We start from the raw sequence: 22,204 nt of genomic DNA, 5'->3' as shown, positions 1-22,204 counted from the left end.
CCAGAGGGAAGAGCCTCCTGTGGGCCGCTGGGTGTCCGGCCCCATTTCTTCCAGAGCTGAGACAGGCCATGAGGGCTTAAGGCCCTGGGGATTGACCAGGACCACCATCCCGGGGCTTGGGGCAAGCAAGAGAAGGAGGGACCATCTGTTAAAAATGAAAGGGGTTCTGCCCAGGGTTGGCGTCAGCCTGATGGCCCCCCTTCACCCCAGGAGCCTGGGGCTCTGTCCCCCAGCTTGGCAGTCCCCATGGACGCTGGTCACAGTGGCTGGCGGTGCGGCCCACCTGAGGAACTGGCTGAAGGCCTTGTAGTTGGTCAGCGTGTGGTAGTCCGCCTCCGAGAACAGGTACTCCACATCATCCAGGCCCCACTCAGCCATCAGCTGCCCCGAGGACTTGGGCTCCTAGGGACACCCAGGCCAGAGGTGGGGGTCAGAGCAGGATCCTTCTGACATGCACCCCCCCACCCCCAGAGCCCCACCCAGGAGGTCTCAGAATGGGTGGTGAGGCTCTGTCTGCAGTTCCTACCCACCCTCCGCCTCCCAGCCCACCCCCCCTTCATCAGTAGGAATGGCTCAGGCACCAGCTCATGAGGGAGTGCAGGGCCAAGCCTGGGGGTTTAGCGTAGAGGGTCTGGGGGGGGGAGGCTCTGTGCACACCCAGGGCAGAAAGAGTAACAGAACTCATTCTCTGGGAGGAAAGTGTTCTGGGAATTTGGGCACCAGGCCAGAAGAGTAGCCTGCAGGGCTAGCCTAAAGGGCAGCTGTCCCTGGGGAGGCAGCAGGGCTGAAGGGCTGCCTGAGGCACGCTGGGGAGAAATGAGGCTACCTCGGGATGTCCCCAGGAGAGTCACACATGGACCCCATGAAATGACAGACTGATGCTCCCCTGCTTCCAGGGCCAGGGTGGGGGCATGGGACAAGGGCCCAGCTGAAGGCAGACATGTGAGAGGGTCCCTTGACTACTGCTCGCTTTCCAGATGGGGCACTGAGGCCCAAGGAGGCATGTGACTCCCCAGGGCACACAGTGAGCTCTCCAGACAGCCGGGCTGGCTGGGGTTGGGTGGGGGTGGGGGTGCGGGCTATGAGCTTGGCCTCTAGAGCCAGACAGACCCTGGTTCTAATCCTCACGGGCAGCGAGAGGTGGACAAGCTACTTCACCTCTCTATGCCTCTTTCCCCCTCTGTAGAACGGGATAACAGCACCTGCCTCCCAGGAGGGAACAAGTTAGCACAAGTGCTTGGAATAGGGCCGCTCCTGCCCGCTGTGGCCCTGGTTCCAGGCAGCCCTGCCCCACTGACCCATTCAGCCAATCGGCACTCGCCACACCCAGGAGCAGTCATTGGCCAGGTGCCCCTGGGTCTCCCACGTGGACAATGAAGGAGGACTCAGGCCCGCTTTCCCAGCTGCCGGAGGGGGCCGTGGGTGGCCAAGGAGCCCAGAGCTGCAGTGACACCCATTCTCAGCCACAAGGGTGCCTGGCCTGAGCCGGGAGCTGACCCCCCAGGGGCAGGGTGAAGGATGTGAAGACACAGGCCCTAGGGGACACCCCAAGCTGGAAGCCCCCAGCCTCTCAACTGCTGGGCCACCGATCCAGCAAACCCCATCACTGCCAAAGCCCCTCAGAGCTGGGCTGTCTGCCCCCGCAACAGAAGACCACCCGGGAGGTGCACACAGCCTCCCTTGGTCCTGGGAACTGAGAACCAGGCCTGCCTGCCCAGCACTCCCCGGATGCCCGTTCTCTGTGACCGGTCAGTGGGGCGCCCCTGTGGGACACCCTCCCGTGGCCCATCTGCCCCCACGACACACAGCCATCCCTGGAAGCGCCTCGGACCTTGCTCCCAGCAGGAAGAAGGGCAATGTGAACCTGAGGGGGTAACAGTGCTGCGGGAGAACCCTGGATTGTGCCCACAAGTCCATCCTGCAAGCTGTCAGCCCTCAGCTATGATCAGTCACAGATGACTCACAACACACCTGCCGGCTAATGAAATCCCTCTGGGTGTCGGGACACCACGGTGCTTCCTGACTTCAGCCGCTGACGGCCACCATTTCTGCCTCACCCAGCAGGACTGATATTTAGGGAGTCCTTATTTTTAAATCCACCGCTGGCCCAACCTGAGCTTGGGGGCCATGCTAACTCGCTGACATCTGCCGCTGCCCAAGAGCTGGGCCCAGGGCCCATCCCCTCCCCGAGGAGCCCTGCAGTGGCTCTGAGACCCCAGGGGCCTTGACCTGCTTCGCATCATGCCGCACACACACGGAGAAGCCGCTTTCCCTCAGGGAGAGCTGCAGGCCCCTCCACGTAGCTGCCCTGACTTGTGCTCATGGGACACCTTCTCGGATGCCCACGCGGCCAGAAATTCAGAATACACACAGAGTAACAAAGTTCCCCTTCTGCCAGAAGCAGGGCTGTCTGGCCGCTTCTTGCTGGCAGAGGTTCCATTTGCTGGTTTATTCTCCCAGAGTGCTCCAAGGGAGAGGCTCCTGACCCAAAACTTGAGCCAGAACACCACTCTCCTCAGACAGAGCTGTGCGCTCCAGGAGAGGAGCAGAAAATACATCAGCAAGAGGCCACTCCATGCGCCCCCCCCAAACTCCTAAATGTCATCCATCATTATTTCAAATGCGTCTCCAGGACTTGGGCACAGTGTTCCTCGCACACTTGCATCCACGCTCATGCCCACAGGCCCACCTGCCCCCGGCAGCCACACACACGCGCGCGCACGCACCAACACGCACGCACGCACACACACACACGTGGGGGAAGGATGCTCTGGCCCTTTGCTCGCAGGGGCTCCGGGGTCAGAAAGCAGAGAATCGGCTTGAAGCTTCGGCCCATCCAGGCCGGGCATCCTGCTGGAGCCCAGGCCCCTCCAGCCGGGCCTCAGGGTTTTACCTTCAGACAGACAGCCATCAGGGTTTTACCTTCAGACAGACAGCCGTCAGGGTTTTACCTTCAGACAGACAGCCGTCAGGGTTTTACCTTCAGACACCTGTCAGGGTTTTACCTTCAGACACCTGTCAGGGTTTTACCTTCAGACAGCCGTCAGGGTTTTACCTTCAGACAGCCGTCATCATTATCATCGTCGTCATCATCCTTCCTTTTGCGCTTGGCTTTTTTCTCCTTCTTGTCCTTGAGTTTTTTCTTCTTCTTTTTATTAGGGGAGTAGTCACTGCCCTCACTCTCCGACTTCTCTTCCAGATCCTCCTCATTTTCCGACAGCTCGTCATTGCTCCCCTGGAAGAGAAAGGAGGATGGTCAGGGCAACAGGGGCCCGAAGAAAACCGAGTCCTGGGTGGCAGGACTGCCCTCCACAGCCCCCTGGCACAGACAGTCAGCCCACACTTTCCGGATCATTCCACGTTTGGCTGCTCACAGCCCATCGCAAGCCCAGCCCGAGGGGCTGCCCTGAGCCAGCACTGGGCAAGGGTCCTGTCCCCGATGGCTGGGCCCCCAGTTCGGTGCAGCCGGCCTGGACAGCCCCGGGGTGAGGCTCAGGCTCTGCTTCAATCAGAATTAAGTTTCTATTGACTTGAGGATTTTAACCAGTGTGACGGGAGAGCGCTGGGACCCAGGAATTTGTGCAGGACGTGATGTCTGGAGCCAAAAAACAAAGTGCAAGGAAAAAGCCCAGGTAAACGGGTGGGCGAAGCGCCAGGGGTATGAGCCAGTGCCCGACCTCTGTGCAGACGTGTGCACCCCATGGAGCCGCACCTGTCGAACAAAACCTGTAATTACTGTAGACCGCACTTCCCAGTTTCATCTGTCTGTGGGCCCTCCAGAAGCTGCCACGGCCCGAGCCCACCTTCTCCACCACCCCCACCCCGCCACTTCGTCTTGAGAGGAGACAAGGTAATTTAGGCAGCTCTTAAGCTTGGCTTCCTTGATTTAGTTTCCCGTCTGTACAGGCAGCAAATGGCCCATTTCTATGGAGATAAGGGCGTTCACAGCCAGAGCATCCCCACCAGAAATACACTGCCCCTCCAAGGAAGCTGTTTGTGTACTCTCCGCCTCTCCAGATGCAAGTGGACTGGCAGAGCCCTTCCCCAGCCCCCTCCGGGCCTGGGTCTGCAGGAGAGGCTGGGCACTGAGGCTCCAATTACCAGCACGGGGCTTGGCATTTTAGAGCTGGCCGTTGACTGTTTTCAAGGTGAGCTAAGAGAAGCACGGAAATGACAGAGAACTGGAGAGGTGGAAAAAGAGCTTGGGGAACAGCACTGGGAGGGGGAGAACGCTGAAGAGGACACAGGGAAGGGGCAGGATGGGGGAGGGGAAAGAGGAGAGCAGGGGGGAGAAGGGAAGGGGGAAGCAAGGGCAGCAGGTCTGTCTGGAGGCTCTTGGGAGGGCCCCACCGGATCTCTGCCCTTTCCAGGCACACTGTAAAGAGTTGAGTGTCTTTCCCCAGGAGAGAGGCTCTTCCCAAGATAGAGCTGGGAAAGGACTCCCCCACAGGCTCCCTGCACTTCCCGACTGTCTCCCACTGGGCTCTCTGCTCCCAAACCTTTTATGCTCATTAAGCCGCTGAGTCAGTGTGCTGGCTGGCCGTTGGCAGACAGCAGGGCCTCTGCGCCTTTCCGGAACTGGGTGTTTCCCGGAATACTGACTCGCGCGGAGCCCCAGGGGCGAAACTGGTCCCGGCTGCCGCTGGAACCTGCCTGGGGCAGGACAGCCTAGCGAGGGCTCCTGCTTCCAGGACAGATGCCAATGCAGAGCCCAGGGGCCACAGCTCCCAGCTCTGCCACAGTCCTCTGGGGAGGCAGGGGTCAGACAGGGACATCTATTTTCCCCGAGGGTGTAGAGTTCCGCCAGTTTCAAGAGACCACCCTTGAAGAGACCTGAGAGGCAGGCTTTTACCCCAGCCCTCACCCCAGCAAAGGTAAGGATGGGAGGAGGCTGCCATGAATTTCAGCACCTCGGACAGAGGCTGTGGGGCGGCCGGAGGGAGGGGCATGGGGCTGGCCCTCAAGCTGCCCTGGGGTGGACCCCACACACCAGACCTGGAACGAGGCAGGATGACCCAGGCCCGATACCCACTCGGCTGAGACTCGAGTGGCCTGGCTGTGGGTCCCGGGGCTCCCTAGGGAGTCTGCAGGACACAGAATGGCCTAGGAGCTCTGTCCCTTGCCAGCCTGGAACCAGGCAAGTCACTAGGTAGGGCCTGACCTCAGCCTCCTCATCTGTGAAATGGGGGATTCGACAAAGGGTGGCAAGAGGCACCAAAGAGATGGTGTGAGAGGAGGCTGCACACATTTTGAAATGGGAGAGACCCAAGCACCCATGACCCCAACTCTGCATGGAAGACAAAGATGCAGGCCAGATGATAGACTTACGGACCTCGCCAGCCTCACCCTTCTCGTTTCTGTAACTCAGGACCAGGCTAAGCCAACAGCAGAGACCGTGCCCACAGCTGGGTGTCACCTACAGTGCAGCTGGGCTACCTGCAGCCAACGGAAGAGGCTGTTGTGGCAACACCTGAGGGAGGACTGACCTGGGCATCTGATAGGAAGTAGGCATTGCCGCGTCCTAAGCGCAGGAAAGGTGAGAAGCAGCTGGCACAGCAACAGGACCCAGAGGGAGCTGGAGGGAGGGAGGGAGGGAGGGAGGGAGGGAGGGAGGGAGGGAGGGGAGAGCACCTCCAGCAGATTTCACTGTCTGTGTGTGTAACGTGGACGCCAGGCCTGGAGAAAGGCCCCAAACTGAGCCTGCCAGAGGGCTGGACCAGTGTCCATTCCAGGGCTAATGGCAGAGCAGGGGGGCCAAGATCCTCCTCAAGGAATGAGTGAGAGCTACCATGGGGCACATCCACCACTCACTGGTGCCCCAGTGGCCCCCTAGGAGATGGCAGTGGTGGCAGCCCCTCATTCTAGGGACAGGGGAGACTTCTCCCTCCACTGCCTGCCTGCATCAGAGAAAGCCATGTCAGAAAGAAAGCTCTGAATCCCCACTTCTCCCAATTCACCACCTGTTCCTTGATCCTCTCCAGCAGAGCCTTCTCCTCCCCGCCCCAGCAAATGAAGTTCACACTGCCTGGGCCCACCCCCACCTGCACCCTGATCTCATCCAAGCCCTCCTGGCTGCTCGGGGAGGGGCGGGGGTGCTGGCAGAGGGTGGGGGTGCAGGACAGGTCTTTGGAGATTGGTTTCCCACTGGCATCATAAGCCAGTATCCACAGCGTATCTCTGCATCCAGCTGTTTGGACCCTTCAAGACCCGGGCCTCCTTTTTTTCTCCCCCCCAAAATCTTTCCTTGCAGAGCAAGGGGCGAGGGGAAGGGCAGCAAGTGGCTGTAAAAACACATGAAGAGGAATGACCCAGGAGCAGAACCTGGAGGGATGCAGCACCAGCCAGTGGCGAGAAGGAAAGGATGACTGAGGACCAGGGGTAGATCAGCCGGTTCAGTATCTTGGAACTTATAGAAGGGGTTTGGGGCCAAGCCATGTTCAGGGGAGGAGACACAGACACGGAGCAACACCGTCCTAATAAAGCCCTGAACCAACCTCAGCCCCAAGCCACGCCACGGGCTGTGAACACGGTCGGGGCTTTGACCTTGATGCTGTCCTTTGGGCTGTGGCCGCCCCAGGCGTGACTGCAGGGGAGGCACCTTGTGGTCGAAGAGTCTTAGTGGACTCCGAGTCCCTAACCAAATCCATTTGCTGCCTCCAACACCACGCCCAGGCTTCATGTGTGCAGAGCTGGGGGTAAGAGGGAGGGCTCTCTGCCCTGACCCCCGGCGCACTGAGGCCACAGCATACCACCAGTGCAGGCCCCACGGACCCCAAGTGGACAGTCCCTGCCCGCCCTTCCTTCTCCCCAGCTCTGCGGATGCCTTTTATCAGGGCCTCCCATCTCTCTCTCCCTTCCCTCTGCACCCAGCACTCAACACACACCGCATCTCCCGATAAAGGAGGCATTTACGCTCAAAAGGGAGGATTCAGAGAGTTGGTCATTCTCAATTTGGGGTCCTTCAAGATTGAGAGGGAAAAAGAAAGAATGAAATATGAGCCTTCCCATTCACGAGTGTTATAAACAGTTATAATTTAGCACTGAATAATTGGTTGCTATGGTAACCGCTGCAGTACAGGTTGAAATCATTTCTCCCTCCTGCGCTGGGCCTGACAAGGAGCTTCATCTACATATGCTCAGGTTCTGGCCACAGCCCCGGTTGTTTTATGTAAATCACGATCCGGGACTTGCTGCCTGTCCCCACCCCCAACCCCCACCCCAACGCCCCACCAAAAAAAAAACCCCCGCAGCCCCTCTTCTGCCCCCACCCACCGCCTTATCTTGGGGCCACCTGGTTGGAGATGATGGGGAGCACAGGGTGAAATTCCCCTCCCCATGACCTGGGGACCCAGGTAGGCGCACAGACGGACGGGTGGTGGGCAGGGGGCCAAGATGCTGCTCTCTGGCTACAGCCCGCTCCAAACTCTCTAAGATCCGACAGCTGGCCGAGCCAGGCTCTCAGGAGTACAGGGGAGGGGGCAGCAATGACCTAAGGGTCACCTTGGGGGCCTGCCAGGTGGCACCCGGTCATCTGCAAGCCTCCCATCCACCCGGCCCTCCGCCCCTAGTGAGAAGCTGAAGGAAGGAGAGAGGGTGAGCAAGTGAGGGGAGGGAAGAAGGTGGAGGTTGGAAATGAGGCTGGAGGGGAAGGAGAGATGGAGAGGAGGAGGGAAGAGAGTGAGGGAGCTCGGGGCGGCTGAGGCAGAGGCCAAGTTCTGGCCAAAACAGCAGAGGGAGACACAGAGAGGGGCCCAGACAAACACACACATCCTCAGGTAGGTCCCCGGGCAAGAAGGGAGGGGTGAGACCTGAGTGAGCCTGGCACTGGGTAGGGGGGAGGCAAGCACCAGCCCTCCCAGGCTTTGGACACCACTGGCCCTCCCAGCCACGAACCCACGCCCCCCCCAGCCCCAGCCTCACTACTCTACAGACACTGCCCACCTCTAGCCTCCTGCCTGGCCAGGGCAGGGTGGGGAGGGGAGGGTCCTGCTGCACTGTGTGCCCAGGAAGGAGAGGGAGCATTCAGCCCTGCCTGGGGCACCCCTGGTGGTCCTTCATCTGCATTTAGGAACTGGCCTTCAGACCCCGCCTGAAGGCCTGAGACCAAGGACCAGAGTGCACTGGGTGTCCCATCCAGGTCCAGTGCCCGTGAAAGCAGTTGCCAGAGAGAAATGCTCGGAGTGGGGGCTGTGCTGGGAGCTCCTGCCCTCGGCACAGGGTACAGCACGAGGCCCCAGGATCCTAGACTCCACGTCCCTCCACAATGTCCACAGAGCCTCAGGTTTTGGGGGGTAAGGACAACACGTCAAAGCCTCAACCAGAAGGTCTGTCCCTGCATCGCGGGCTCCTGCCTGCCCTGAACTATCTATGCTCTGTGGCATAAAGATAAACGACACTGGAACATCCCACTTCAGAGGACAGGGCATTTCCGATCCGACCCGCAAAGTCTGTACAGGCCGCTTTTGGTGTCTCGCACTTGAACCCGGGTCTCAGGACACCCCCCTGGGCAGCTGGGACCTTTCCCCACAGACCCAGGCAGAGCAGCCAAGACCCCTCGGGGCCCTGACCCCCCTCCCCCCGCTGGCCCGACCCTGGCAGGGCCCCCCCACGCACCTCTTTCTTCTTCCGCTTCCCTTTGGACCGGTTCTCCTTGAGCTTCTTGGATTTCTTCTTCTTGGGAAGGCCCACGGGCTCCTCAGGGAAATAGTCATCAAAGCCTCCGAGGCCCCCATCTTCTTCTTCTGGAGGAGGCAGAAGTGGGAGGGGATGACTCTGCCACTTCCCTCAGGGAGGCCCCCAGTGGGGCAGCCAGCCCCGCAGGCCTCCACCTGCCTCCTCCGCACCCCCCTTCCCCGCACACAGGGCCCCGGCCTCCTCGCAAGCCCTCAGAGCCACCAGCCCAGACCCGGTGAGTGGAGTCCCAGCTCGGGCAGGCGGTGTCCCAGGCCCCACTTCCCTGGGCCTTTCCTCCCCTCGCTGTAAGATGGGACAATAACCACCCGCCCTGGCGGGACGGTGCTCGGAAACAATGTTCTGAGCCAAAGCGAGCAGCTAATGAAGAGTCCTCATGGACGTGGCTCCCCCTGAGAGGAAGCAGCCCCACAGGTTCACCAAGCCATCTCTGGCTGGCTCCAGGGAAGGGTCGGGGCCCATTCCTGCCCTCCAGAGGCCCACCGCGTGGTGGGGAGATGGCTTGTGAACGCAGGCGGATGGGGACGCACGGGTCACATCACCCAGGACCACGTGGAGCCACACGATGCGGGGGGGGGGGGGGTTGGAGGGAGAGCAACAAGGAGGGTGCCAGGCTCCCCGCTTACTGGGGATCAGAGACCACACGGCCTCTCCCGCCCGAACCCGCACACACACCCACACGGTACATGCACCCCCAGTCACACACGCAGGATGCCAAACCCATTCCGGCTGGGCACCCAGGAAGATGTGAAATTCTACAGAGATGCTGCATCCGCCACACGTGGGCTTCCAAAAGCGGCCACGAGTGCCGAGCTCCCCTCCCTCCTTCATGAATTTAAAAGGCCGAGACCACGAGGGGAGGAGGACAGGTGTGAGCGTGTGCAGCAGGACTGTCTCTGAAGAAGCAACTGGCTTCGAGCCTCCTGCCACTCACCCCCAACGAGGAGTGGGCTCCCTGTGCCCGGGGGATCAAAGAGAAGAGCCAACTGGGGTTCCAGCCCTGCGGGGCTTGGGGGGGGACACACAACAGGGAATCTCAGCCTGAGCGGGTCTGCCACCCTGCGACCCTGAGGAGGGCGCCCAGGAGACTTCCATCGGGAGAGGGGGAAGGGCATCCCTGCTGAATCAAGTTCAAAGAAACAGAGCTCCCACCCACCTGGCGCAGGAAGCCCACCACCACACACACTGCTGTTGCTGACCGCGTCAGCCGGACGACAGCCCGGTGCGGACCAGCCCACCGCAGGTGCTCAGACACACATGTGCACACACCAACCTCCGGACTCCTGTCCTCCACACAGGCCCCCCTCATGCCCCGCCTGGGGCCCCTGTCCCCTAGAGTCCCCAGGGTCATGTGGCTCCCATCGCCTCACTCTGGGTGCCGCTAGAGGGCGCTGGTGACTCCAGTGGCCACACCCCAGGGCCGGTTCCCACTCGTACCACCTCCCTACCAGGGGCACCACTGTCTGGGCCCCCAGAGGCCCCGAGGCCCCCCTAAAGGGGGGGTGTTGCACAGCCCCCCAGGAGTCCATGGGGGCAGGCAGCAGGGCATGCCCAAGTCCCAGTCCCCTCCCCATCCTGCTGGGCAACCACAGGTATGGAGAGGGACTCCCAGCAGGACCGGGAGCTGCTGCAGAGGTGGCCAGCTCAGTGGTCCTGGCTGGCACGGGGGGCACAGCTGCCAGGCCTTGGCCCGGGCTATGGCACACAGGGCCGAGCAGGGGGGATGGGGTCAGCACAAAGCTGAGTTTAATGCGGGCCAGGTCTTGAGCGGAGCCAGGCTGAGCTGACCCTGTCCTGTCCAGTTCCTCTTAGCCCTCGCACGGGAGGGACAGGGATTTTTCAGACCAGTTGAAAACATGCGCGGGGACTCCCAGAGTCATCCTGGAGTGGCGGGGTCCGGAGGTGGTGACAGAGCTGTCCGTCCACACCCGCCCACCCCCACCCCTGCCTCCACCTCCCCCAGAGCCACAGGGAGACTGCTTGGGCAGAGCCACCCCTGCACCCTGGCAATGCCCAGCTCCGGTTATATAAGAGGCTCGGGCTGCTGCAATCGGGAGGGGCCCTCTCCCTCCTGCCACCTCCCCGAATCCCCTGTCCCCCCAGAGGGGCAGTCCCCCAGATTGGGAAGGCCACCTGAGCACATGGTCACCAACGGACCGACTGGCCAGCAGAGCACAGAAGGGGGTGGACAGGTGGCTACAGGAGGTTATCTGCCTGGGGCGGGGGGCAGGGGGTCGGGGGATGCCCCACACTCTAGCCCTAATCCACGCCCAGAACGAGCCTCAGAGGATAAAGCCCCAGACCCTCTGCCCATGGACAGAGCCCCCCCTCCATTCCCAGAAGACCTCATGGCCCAGGGCCATCTGCCTGATTAAATCCCTCCTCCGGGAAGGTTCCAGAGCTGGCACACCAGGCTAGGGACCCCACCCTGCCCACTCCCCATCTCTGACAGACCCTTCTTGTCCCTGCACAGATCCTGGGAGCCCTGAGAACACCCCAGGGCTGAGCTCTGTGACACCACTCCCTCCCGGCACCTCCTGATTCCCCCCCACACCCCCCCCACCGTCTTCACCCTGGCCCCATCTCCCCCTCCTGCTTCTTCTGCAACAGCCTCTGAGCGTTCTAAAACCAGACCTGGAGAGTCCCAGCCAAGCAACCCTGCCCAGGGCCCCTCAGCGGTTCCCCGAGCCCCCAGCCCTGTGCCCTCTCTTCGGGGCACACAGTCGGGGTAAGGTGGGATCCCACCCGCCCTGGGGTGAGGGTCCCAGGAAAGAGCAGCCCCAAGACTCCCTGCCCCGCCAGCGCCCAGCCCCTCCTGGGCGCCCCCACAGCCCCCTGGCCCACCCGGCAGTGCCCTCCCGCACCAGCCCTGCCCCTCCAAGGCCCGAGGCTCCATCGATCCAACTTGGGCTATAATTAGGACCCATTAGCCTTGTTGTCTCTGCTACCTCCTGAGCTTCCAGGCGGGGGGGGGGGGGGGGGGGGGCGGGGCGGGGCGCAGGGGGAGCTGCTTCAGAGACAAGAGACAGTCAGGGGGACAGAGGGGTGGAGACAGAGGGGCAAAGAGAGATACCTCTGCTCCTTCTTCCTGAGCTCACCCACAGCCCTCTCCCTGGCTCCCTGCACAGGCCCCGGTTCCGCCCTGGGGGACCCCCAGGCTGGCCTCACTGAGCCATTGAAAGCTGCAGCCCCAGGGAGCTGGGAAGGTCTCTCTCAGGGTAGCGCATTGTTCACAGCGCAAGTACCCACTCGTCACCTGCGCTGCGCTCGGAGCGGATGTTAATTTGTATCAATTCATCGACTCCACTCGGGAGCCCTGAGAAGTGGTACCATCACCCCCATTTGCAGAGAAGGAAACAGGCTCAGAGGGCTCCTGACTTACCCACGTAGCTTCACAGCCAGCAGGTGGCAGAGCCAGGGTGGGGCACGGACAGGTGGTCCTCACCCCTGCCCCTCTCCAGGCACCCGAGGTCCCCCCCCCAGAATTCAGACTTCCCCCCACATTTACCTAGCAGGCACTTAAACAGCACACACGGCCTGTGTGCTGAGCTCAGGCCTCACCCTGGACACCAAGGTGACCCAGGCCGGCCCTTGGTCTGGAAAGTCCCACAGCGTCCCTCAGAGGGTGAGGGCTCGTCCACCATATGCTCAGCCCCAGAGCAGGTTCTGCTCTGCCCAGCTCCTGCCCCCTCCTCTGGGCAAGAACACAGCCCCCCAGGGAGCTTTGCGGACACAACGTGATCAGAGCAAAAGGAAAGAATGTGGTTGTGGAGGGAGAAGCTAAGTCCTCTGGTCTGAGGGTGGTCGAGGGATCTGGGGGCCCAAGCCGGGGGCAGGGACAAGAGCCCTGTCCCAGAATGGCAGGCCAATCTGCCCACGATGGGGACCCAGCCCAACATGCACCATCCCCTCCGGGACTCGCAGAGGGGGCTCCTTCTGTTCTCCACCTCCAACCCACCACCTAGCAGGGGACAAGATCACCTGGTGGCCAGGAGGAGGGGGGGACAGGGGAGCACAGACCTCAAACCACCACCCTTTCCTGGCAGGTTGCCCCCAATCCCTTGCCAGATGAGCCCATTTCTTCATCCTTAAATGGGCCTAGCAATGCCTTTCTGACAGGGTGATGGAGAATTAGAAGTCGTGAGACGCACAGTAAGTGTTCGGTGATGGCAGGTAGAGCCCAGGGCCCCAGAGGGGTGGCAAAGGGTGGGGGTCTCCAGTTTGTACATTGCTGAGCCTAGGGTTCTCAAGGCCTCTCTAGGGCTGGCCAAAGGGGGGCACCAAGACGAAGGTTCCCATCAGTCCTTGGAACACCCCTACACCACAGGCCTTCTGCTGATAACGGGGGGTCAGTACTCCCGCCCAAGAGAGAAACAGTAATTTATTTATGACATTAACAAAACCCAGACATCACCTCATTGGCGTCTCATCAAAGGAGGCATCAGTTCTGAGCACTCTGGGCAGGCGGGTGGGGGGCAGCGAGACGTGAGGCTTTTACCCTAAGGGACTGAGGCCAGGGAGCGAGTGAGGGTGAGGAGGACAGGGACCCAGGGCAAGCAGGGACAGGCCCCCCTGCAAACCCAGAGCACGGGCGAGGGGGAGGAAAGAGAAGCAAGGAGGGAGGGGATGGGGAGACACAGCTGAGGGTCAGGGAGAGGCAGAGGCAGAAGAGGGAAAGCAAGGGACTGCCAAAGAGAGAGAGAAGCAGAGCCAAGCACTCAGGGAAGACAGACTTGGAAAGAGACAGACGGAGGGACAGACATGGGGGCAGAGTGAGAAAAAGAGACAGGGAGAGAGAAATAAGGACAGAGCCAAAGAGAAGGGAGAAAGCCTCAAAAGTTTTACCTGCAAAATCCCCAGTAAGTTAGAGACCACATACTGTGTTCTGTACCTGGTTTGGAGACGATACTCAACAGCTCTATGTTGGGAGGTGGATGGATGGAAGGAAGGAAGGAAGGAAGGAAGGTGGAGAGTGGGCAGGATGGCTGGCTGGTGAGTGGTGGGTGTACGGTTGGTTGGTTGGTTGGTTTTACGGTTGGATGAAGAGCTGTTAGGTGGGAGGGTAGATACATGGGTGAGTGGATTCATAGGAGGCTTGGTGACTGAATGAACGGATGAAATGATAGCTCAGTCTGGAATGAAGTGACCATCCCACAGGCCAAGGCGCTGGGCAAAGCATGCTGGTGACTTTGCCTCCCTCTTCCCAGCAAACAGTACTAAATACAGGCTCCCTGGGACCCCCAAAACCCACATTTCCCCACAGGGTGGGGTTAGCTAAGAAGGTGTGAACCTTGGGAATCATGGCTATCACTCCCTCCTGGCTCCTGGGCTACAGGAAGCCTAAAATGCTCACATGACTGGGGCCAGTCCTCTGGGCAGGGGGGACACGGGCCAGTCAAGTGACTCTGGGGTCAGAGTGGTCACACTGCCTGGCCAGGAGAGAGGCGGGGCTCACCGGCTCCGGAAAACCCAGCCCTCTGGCTGTAAGTGATGGCCTGGGGACAACCAGTCCGGGAAGTTTAAGGAAAAGGCGGGGGGGGGGGGGGGGGCACTGAGCCCCGCCTTCTCTCCCCCCAGCCCCAGCACGGGGGTCACACTCCCAGCCCTCCGCCAGCCCACGCTCCCAAGCCCCCCAGCTTACTAGATGACGGTGCAAGTCCCAGAAGCATTTCCTTGGGAAAGGCAGGTCAATTGCCCACCCTTGGATGGTGCTAATTACAGCACTCACAGTTTGCTGGGCACCTATTATGTGCTGGGCACTGTGACCTAAATGTTCCACAGGCACTGTCTCACTAGTCCTCACAATAACCCTCTGTGAGGTAGCGGATGCTATATCCCCATTCCACAAGTGGGGACACTGAGGCAGAGGGGCTGGGGAGCGTGCCCAGGGTCAGTCAGCTAACAAGCGGCAGAGCCAGGATCCATCTGAGCCTGGAGCCCTCACTTTGACCAGCCCCCCCGCCACACACACACACACACACACACACACACACACACACACACACACACTCCCAGTGGGATTTGGCAGTTGCCAGGCCCTGAGCCGGGGAGGCAGGCGCCCACCCCGCCTCCTCCAAGCAGGCTCGCCCACCTGCCTCAGTGCCGAGTGCTGGCCGCACCGAGCCCGGTGTGGGGAAGAAGAGCACTGCTTGGGGGAGGGGAGGGGAGGGTGGGGCACAATGGAAAGAAAGATTTGACGAGACAAGTCCAACTGCTGCAGATTTAAAAATTAGTGTGAGCACTCCCAACACATGAGCTCCTCGGGCCGCAAACTGCGCCATTTTGGAATCAGCTGGCGCCAGGTCCGAGCAGGTGACAGCTTCGAGCTCAGGCCGAGGGCCGCAGAGCAGCTGTGATGGAGGGCCAGGGGGCCAGGGGGCCGGCACCTGGGGACAGACACGAGGCCTGGGCTGAAGCTGTCACTGTGCCCAGAGGCCAGGGGTGAGCTAGGGACCCCCAGCCTTCAGACATGGAGACCACAACCGTCTCCTGAGTACCCACGGTGCCGGGTGCCAGGCCTAGCGGGTGATCAAAGGAGTCACACTCGAGGGGGGAGCCCAGAGACACAGAAGTGAGCTGGCGGTAATATTCCAGAGAGTAGGAAGTGTTGCCAAGAAAATAAAGCATTAAAATGGCCCTGGGGGAGTGTGGGGCCATGCTTGGGCCAGGAGGACAAGGAGGGCCTCCCCACGGAGATGTGTGGGCTGGAGCTACAGGACAGTAAGAAGGCAGCTATGAGCAGGGGAAAGAGCGGGTCAGACAGAGGTCACAGCCAGTGCCCAAGGGCAGGATGGAGCTTGGAGCTTGGGGGGTCCGGAAGCATCAAGGAGGCCAGTGTGGTTGCAGTTCGGGAACAAGGCGGGGTGGGGTAGATGCAGGTGGAACAGAAGAGGAGTTCATCTATCCATCCAAGCAGTGGGAGCCTGGGCCTGACTTGTGTTGACAAAGGTGATCCTGGCTACTGAGTGGAGGGTGGTCAGCGAGGTCTAGTTAGGAGGCTATGAAGTGCACCAGAGGCAGAGGACAGAGCCTTGGGCCAGGGACATGGAGAGGGAGCTGGGAGCTTGGGAAGGCTCAGGACATCTAGCCTTGCAGAAGGAGGAGGCTGCAATCCCCAGACCAGAGGGGCTGGAGCAGGACCGCCTCTCTGCAGGGCTTTGGGGTTGCTCCCAGAGGCCCTGGGGTCAACCTCACCCCTCTTCCCCACCTTGCCCTGGAACAATGGGCACAAGCAGGGAGAATAGGTAGTGAGCAGGTGACTATGACAGAGACCGAACCCCTCTGGCCCAAATAGAGTGAGACAGGTGCCCATCAACCCTCCCCATGCTCTGAGCCCTGACACAGGCAGAGCCGGAGCAGGTGGGGAAAGCGGACAGGGGACCCCATCAGGGGTTCAGTGAAGACCCAGAAATAAGCCTCTTAAGGCATGTTCAGCTGTCCACTGCCCCATCAGTGCCACAAAGGGGCCACACCCCAAGCACCACTGGGAATTACTGAGGAAGCCAGAGAACAGCTTAGGGGGAGCCAGCCTCCTGGGTAGAAAACAGCCATGGGTTTCAGTGTCTCTACTGGGCCTCTATGTTCCCTCCCAGGAAATGGGCCTAATTTCTTGCACCCAGGGATCTAACAGTCAACTATTGTCCAAGCAACCCCTCCCATAAGGGACCACCTCACCCCCACTCCCCTAACTGGAGCAGCCCTCTTTGCAAACTTGGCCAGACTGAAAGGCGGAGTGAGGCCAGGCTCTGGAGGAGTCCTAGTCACAGTGTTGAAGCAAGCAAACAAGTGGGGAGGAGGCCCCCCCCAGTGGGCGGGGCCACCTGGTGGGAATCCCCCCTCCAGGAAGACTCAGAGCAGCTGGGGGAGCTGCTGCCTTTTGGGTCCTCCCCCTCTCATCCCTGCACACAGGAGTTGGGGGTGCCAATCTGCAGAATGCCCCATCCGCCCTCCCTCCAAGGCACTCCTGGGGCCAGAGTGCATATTCTTGGGCTCGGGAGGGCCCCCGGACCTCCCACAAGTCTCTCAGGAGCCCAGGAGGGGCCACAGACTTGGTGCCGGGAAGCTAAGAGTCCCCCAGAAAGGAGGGAGGGAGGGAGGCTGGTTGACAGGGTGAGGCCCTGCCCTGCTGTGCCAAGAGGAGAACCGTCCCAAACAAATGGTGAGCAGTTAACTAAAGAATGATCCTTGCAAGGTTATCCCTGATGCACAAGCCCTGTTTATGCTGAATTCTGAGAGGGACGGCAAGGGGCTGGGGCGGCGGCCCTGGACGTCAGGCCCGTGGCCAAAGCTCGATGGGCTGGGAGCGCCACTCCCCGGGCGATCTCGGGCTGGAGGCGCCGGCCGCCCCGGCAAAGTGTTTGCGAGAGGCGGTCCCAGCACCCCGCGGCCGGGAAGGGGAGCAGGAGTCCGAGCCCGCGCGCCCCGGCCCGGAGCCCTCGCGGGCCTGGAGGGAAACCGCCCCAGCCAAGGCGCTCGCGGGGTCCCCCTGCACGGCCAGTCCTCGAGCCGCTCCGGGCCCCACCCAGCGCGCCCTGGGGCCGAGACGGGCGGGGGCCGGGTCCCGCCTGCCCCCGCGAGGCCAGGGGCGCGCGGCGCGGGTCCACAGCGCGGGGTGCGCGGCGCCGAGAGCCAAGCGCGATTCCCGCCCCCTTCAAGGGCACGCGGGGCTGAGCCGGCGGCGCCGCGCCCCCTCCCCGCCCGGGCGCCCGGCGCAGCCCCCGGCGCTCCTCCGCCGGCGCCTAGTCCGCGCCGCGGCCCGGGGAGCCCCGACCGCACCCCGCCCTTGGCCGCCCGCGCGCCTCGCCCAGCCCCGCGCCCTTGGCCGCACGGCGCCAGCAGGGCGGGAGCGCAGCCCCGCGGCCCGGGCGCCTCTCCTGCGCGCCGCCGGTCCGGCCCCGGGCCCCGCCGGGCCCCGAGCCCCCCGCCGCCCGACCCCGGGCGCAGCCGGCGCCCCGCTCACCTGACATCTCGTCCTCGTTCTCCATCTCGTCCGCGAACAGCCGCGGCAGCTCCTCCTCGGTGCCCAGCGGGCCCCGCATGCCCGGCGCGGGGGGGAGGGGAGGTGGGCGCCCCCCCTCCCGCCGGGCGCGGTGCCAGCCTTAACCCGTGCGCGGCCGGACGGGCGCGCGCGGCGGGCGAGGCGGCCTCGGCGAGAAGATGGCGGCCGCCTGCCCCCCCACCCCCCCAAACCTCCACCCCCCCGTCTCGACCCCCTTCCTCTCGGCCGCCTTCGCCCCGCTCCCCGCAAAGCCCGGGCCGCTCCGCCCACCGCGCCCCGCAGCCCGAGTCCCGCAGCCGGCCGAGGGTGGCGGCGGCAGCGCCGGCGGCACGGCGGCACGGCGGGGGGGCGGCACACATGCCCGGATTGTGACGTCCAGTCTGTTGCTGTGGCAACCCCATCCCATCGTTCCGGCAGCGCGACTAGTTAACAGCGGAGAACAAGTTGGGGGGACTAGTCCTGAGCCCCGGGTGCAGGCGGGCGCACCCGGCGCTCCGGCAGGGGGAGCCGTCGAGGCGCCCGCGCGCCCAGGGACCCGACGGCCGAGCGGGCAGCGGAGACTCGGGCGAGCCGGGCCCAGTGGGAGGCGGGGAACGCGCCCCCGCGCAGCCCCGGCAGGACCCGCTGCCTACGGCACCGCCTCCCGGGAAGGCGCCCCGCCCCGGGGTCCCCACGGGCGCAGAGGCGGGGTCCCGTGGGCGGCGAGCCGCGAGCTCCAGCACTCTGCTCACGTGCCCAGAGAACCTCGCCGTCCCGCACCTGGCTCGGCCCTTTAGAAAGATTAGAAGAAAAATGTATTCTGCACTTGGGGAAGGGTCGCTCTGGAGACCAGGTCTGATTCCTCCAGAAAAATGCATGCAGGCTGGCTCCTCCCTCACCCCATGGCACCACGCTCCTACCGCCCACGTGCCCTCTTCCAAAACGCCCCTCCAGGCGGGTCCGGTTTAAACACATCCAGAGCCCTTGGGGGTGATGCGGCTCTGCGTTCTCTGTGCCCAAACTCCCGCTCAGAAGCGACACCTGTCGCAGAGCAGTAAGGAGCCTCCACCAACAGCCCTCAGTTGTTTAAGGTGAAGATGGAGGCCAAAGCCCTTGGGAGCAAGGCTGGAATTTTAAATGAGGGCGGCCAGTCCGGGCTGCAGGAGGTCTTAAAGCTACTCTGAGAAGATCAAAGTTTCAGTGGCCCTTAAGATGGTCAGCCCTCTAACCCAAAAAGAGCCAATAAAGGGAGGGTACCCTTACTTTTCTGCCTCGGGCCAGACACGTTTGGGGGAACCCCCTGGAGACCCATGTGGCTGCCTGGGACCCACAGGGTCTGCCTGACTCAGGAAGCAAAAAAGGGGGGTACTGGGGTCTCCTCGCTGGCACCGACCCCTCCGGGCTTGGCTGAACATCTGCCCCATCCTGGCCGGCATTCACCAGTAACCCCTAGCACCCTGACATCAGCAAGAGGGCTCTCCCTTTCCTGGGGCCTTTGGGGAACCAGGTGAGTTGTGACTGCCTGGTGAGGGCACCCCCAAGCAAGACCTCTTGGCGAGGTGACCACGATCCATCCAAGCCATGATGAATCCAAGCTGTGGCCAGAAGGCCACGGATGGCCTAGGGCAGTTGGAAAGATGTGAAGTAAATTTTCCCTCCCCCTTCCCATCCAAATGAATTTCCAGCAAGCCCTGAACAAAAGCTGGTCTTCGTTCATTTCTGGGCACAGGCAGGTCTGTCCAGCCTCCTGGATCAAAGTGCAGGGTGCCGGGAGTCCCCTTTATCTCCCAGATCACTTCTAAACCACACTAGAGAGAGAGAGAGGTTGGAAGCATCCCAAGGCAGGCCGGCCTGCAAGGGTGAAGGGAAAGGCAGCAGGGAGGTGGGCTAAGCAAGCAAAGGGCTTCTTGGGTCTAAGGCTGTATTTCACATCACTGAGCATCTAGCCACAGGGGCACCAAATCACCATGCTTTAGCAGGCCTGCATTGTCCCTGGCAAGGCTGCCTTGCTCTTTCCAGAATTCTTTCTGAATGTTAACCATCCAGGAAAAAACCCTAAGCACCACCAAACCTGTCCACCCCTCAGCAGCTCCCCCACCCCCAGATGGCCGGAAGAGGTCTGGACACTTCCAAAGCTTCTCTGTCCCACTTGAGAGAAACGTTGACTTACAGTACCTCCCATCACCAGAAAGCCCCCACCTCAGGCACACACCTTTAACCTTGGGTCCAACTGCCAAGGCGAGGCTGAGACAGTCAAGACATCATTCAAAAAAAGAACAGTTCCACCTGCTTGACTTGGAAACAAAGAGTGGAGGCGCTCACAATCCTAACCCTCTCTGGCCTTCCCACCTTGCTCACAGCCGCAGCTCAGTCACCCTACTTACTGACCAAAAGCAAAACGAAGCAAACCCTGGAACGGCATAAATAAATGGGTTTTTTACTAGAAATCGCCAGTAATAGTTAAAGGAGAGCTCTGATTATTGCCAAACTATTAACAATAGTGACAATGAACTTAAAAGGTCTGATGTTAAAAGCAGTCCCTACAAAGGTGAAAATTCAGTGAACTCTCCAATGCTGAGAACAAACCCATCATTAAAGTTACAGTTTCGGGAGACAAGATGCTCCTGTTGGCTGATCACAGAGCTTGGAATTATACTCCAGGGACGATTCAAAATCAAAATATGTATTTTTAAATATACTGGTTATGAAAGCACCAAGGAAAAACTGCTTTTCCAAGAGCAGAGTTGCAGTAAGTGGTTTATCTTCCACACACACCCCTATCAGTCTCCATCCCTGGGTTACAGGAATTTCTCATACAGGCAGCCCTTAATGCTGCCTGAGGTCCGCTTTTTACCAACATGCCCCATCGTGACCACCTCACGGCTCTGTGAAGTGGAGCCCCCGTTCCCACACTGCTCCCAGCAGCTACGCAGGTCAGAACTCTGCTCCGGGGACTGCATCGCGGGCAGAGTCACAGCATCTTCTAAAGTGAATGGCAAACATCCTCTACGCACCAAGATCTCCCTTGTACGTGGCGCCTGTTTCTCAAGATGCGGGCCGTGCCCCACCCGAACCCAAATCACTTGGGGTTGCTGGGGATGAGGAAGGGGCTTCTCAGAAAGGCAGACCTCTGGGCCATGGCCCTGAACCTGAGAAAGTGCCTGTATAAGCCTTAAGTCATCTTAGGGGCTCTTTCTCGGTTCTAGGTACAGTATCAGCTTAACTCAGCTGGTCAGCACAGCATTAACAGACTGTTTTAGCTTGGCCAGAAATAGCCAAGAAAAAAAGAATGTGAATTCTCAGATCCTCCCAAAGATAGGAAAGATAGGAAAATGTCTAGATTACAAAATCTTAAGTTTTTGGTTCCCTGAGATAAGCAGCATGATTGCATCATTTAAAAGGCAGCCTTCTACCTGCTTCCTTCAGCACCACCTCCTTGCTGGGAGGGCAGATCCCACAGACCAGGCCTCTCCCTCACCTTCCTCCCTTCCCGAAAGGGAAGTAACCTCCACAGCTTATTACCCCAAAGAACAGAGGCTCCTTACAACTCAGCCCACACCTCCAGCAGGACCCCACCCAGGCTCTCCCCAGCTTCTGACCCCAGCCAGCCCCACTCTGTCCAAGGCTACCAAGGGGAGGAGGTCTCTCCCCTTGCTACTGTGGAATCTGCCGTCTCCTCAATGACCCACACATCTTAAGCGTATGCCCCTTCACAGGGAAAGCCTGAACCACGCTCTGCTTCTAACACTTGACAAGTTTAGGGCGAAGTCACGGGAAGGACCACGGCAACTAGAGGAAGGAAATGAAAGCAGGCCGCCAAAGCCAATTTCCAAGCTCTCCGGAGGTTAATGTGACGACCAGGGGACAGAACCAGTCATCACCTTCCAAGAAATCAAGTGTCCTCTAAAAAGGCTGAGGTCTGAATATCCAGAACATTCTGTAATTTTTATCAATTTTTAAGAAATGTTTGATAGGCTCACTCCCCCACTTTGCTCCAGCCTTCTTACGCACAAGCGTTTCTGAACGCCTCTGCCAGGCACCACTGGTGAAGACAGGATCCACGTATTCAACACTCGGCTCTTCCCAAAGAGGCGGGAGGGTAACAGTACTCAGAAAAAAGCACTTTCACCAGTGAAAGTCACGGGAAAGGCGGGTGCCACCGAGGCTTTTGAAAGAACAGCAAATACTAAATCTTTAGCCGAGAGATGGTGTTGGTAACCAGAATCAGCTAAGAACTAGACGGCAGCACCTCCCTATGCCACCACCTTTGTGAATGTACACCTCAGCCTGAAGCTCTTCGTGACCCACCCATTCTCTTCCTGTGCCATGAATACTTCCCATCAGGCGGGTAGGTCAGGAGTCAAGAGCTAAAAAGCAAAGTGGTCTAAATGCGGTCCAGATGTAATGGGTGTAAAGTAATTCAGGTCTCCCACTACAAAGCTTCCATCAGAAAAAGTCATCTTTGCGAAGTTATCCTCTCAGCTCTGGATCGAAATAAATTCTACACGGACAGTTCAGTTATGACCAACTCCAGAG

The 22,204-nt window shown here is 60.5% G+C and overlaps 1 protein-coding gene across 1 annotated transcript in view; it reads right to left on the bottom strand.

Moving 5' to 3' along the window:
- CHD5 (chromodomain helicase DNA binding protein 5) overlaps positions 1-17,729 on the bottom strand; it is a 56,462-nt gene extending 38,733 nt beyond the window's left edge. The window contains exons 1-4 of the mRNA XM_088022631.1: positions 17,651-17,729; positions 8,614-8,741; positions 3,056-3,235; positions 284-402 (exon numbers count right to left, since the gene is read on the bottom strand). Coding sequence (XP_087878757.1) covers positions 284-402; positions 3,056-3,235; positions 8,614-8,741; positions 17,651-17,729 — 506 coding nt within the window. The remainder of the gene's footprint in view (positions 1-283; positions 403-3,055; positions 3,236-8,613; positions 8,742-17,650) is intronic.
- Positions 17,730-22,204: the final 4,475 nt, after the last annotated feature.

The sequence above is a fragment of the Eumetopias jubatus genome, unplaced genomic scaffold (genome assembly GCF_037043125.1).
Source record: "Eumetopias jubatus isolate StellerSeaLion01/CBP00866 unplaced genomic scaffold, mEumJub1_p1.0 scaffold_4, whole genome shotgun sequence".
In the NCBI taxonomy this organism is placed as follows: domain Eukaryota; kingdom Metazoa; phylum Chordata; class Mammalia; order Carnivora; family Otariidae; genus Eumetopias; species Eumetopias jubatus.
The sequence above is the reverse complement of the archived record's forward strand: the minus strand, read 5'-3'. Positions and strand labels throughout refer to the sequence as shown.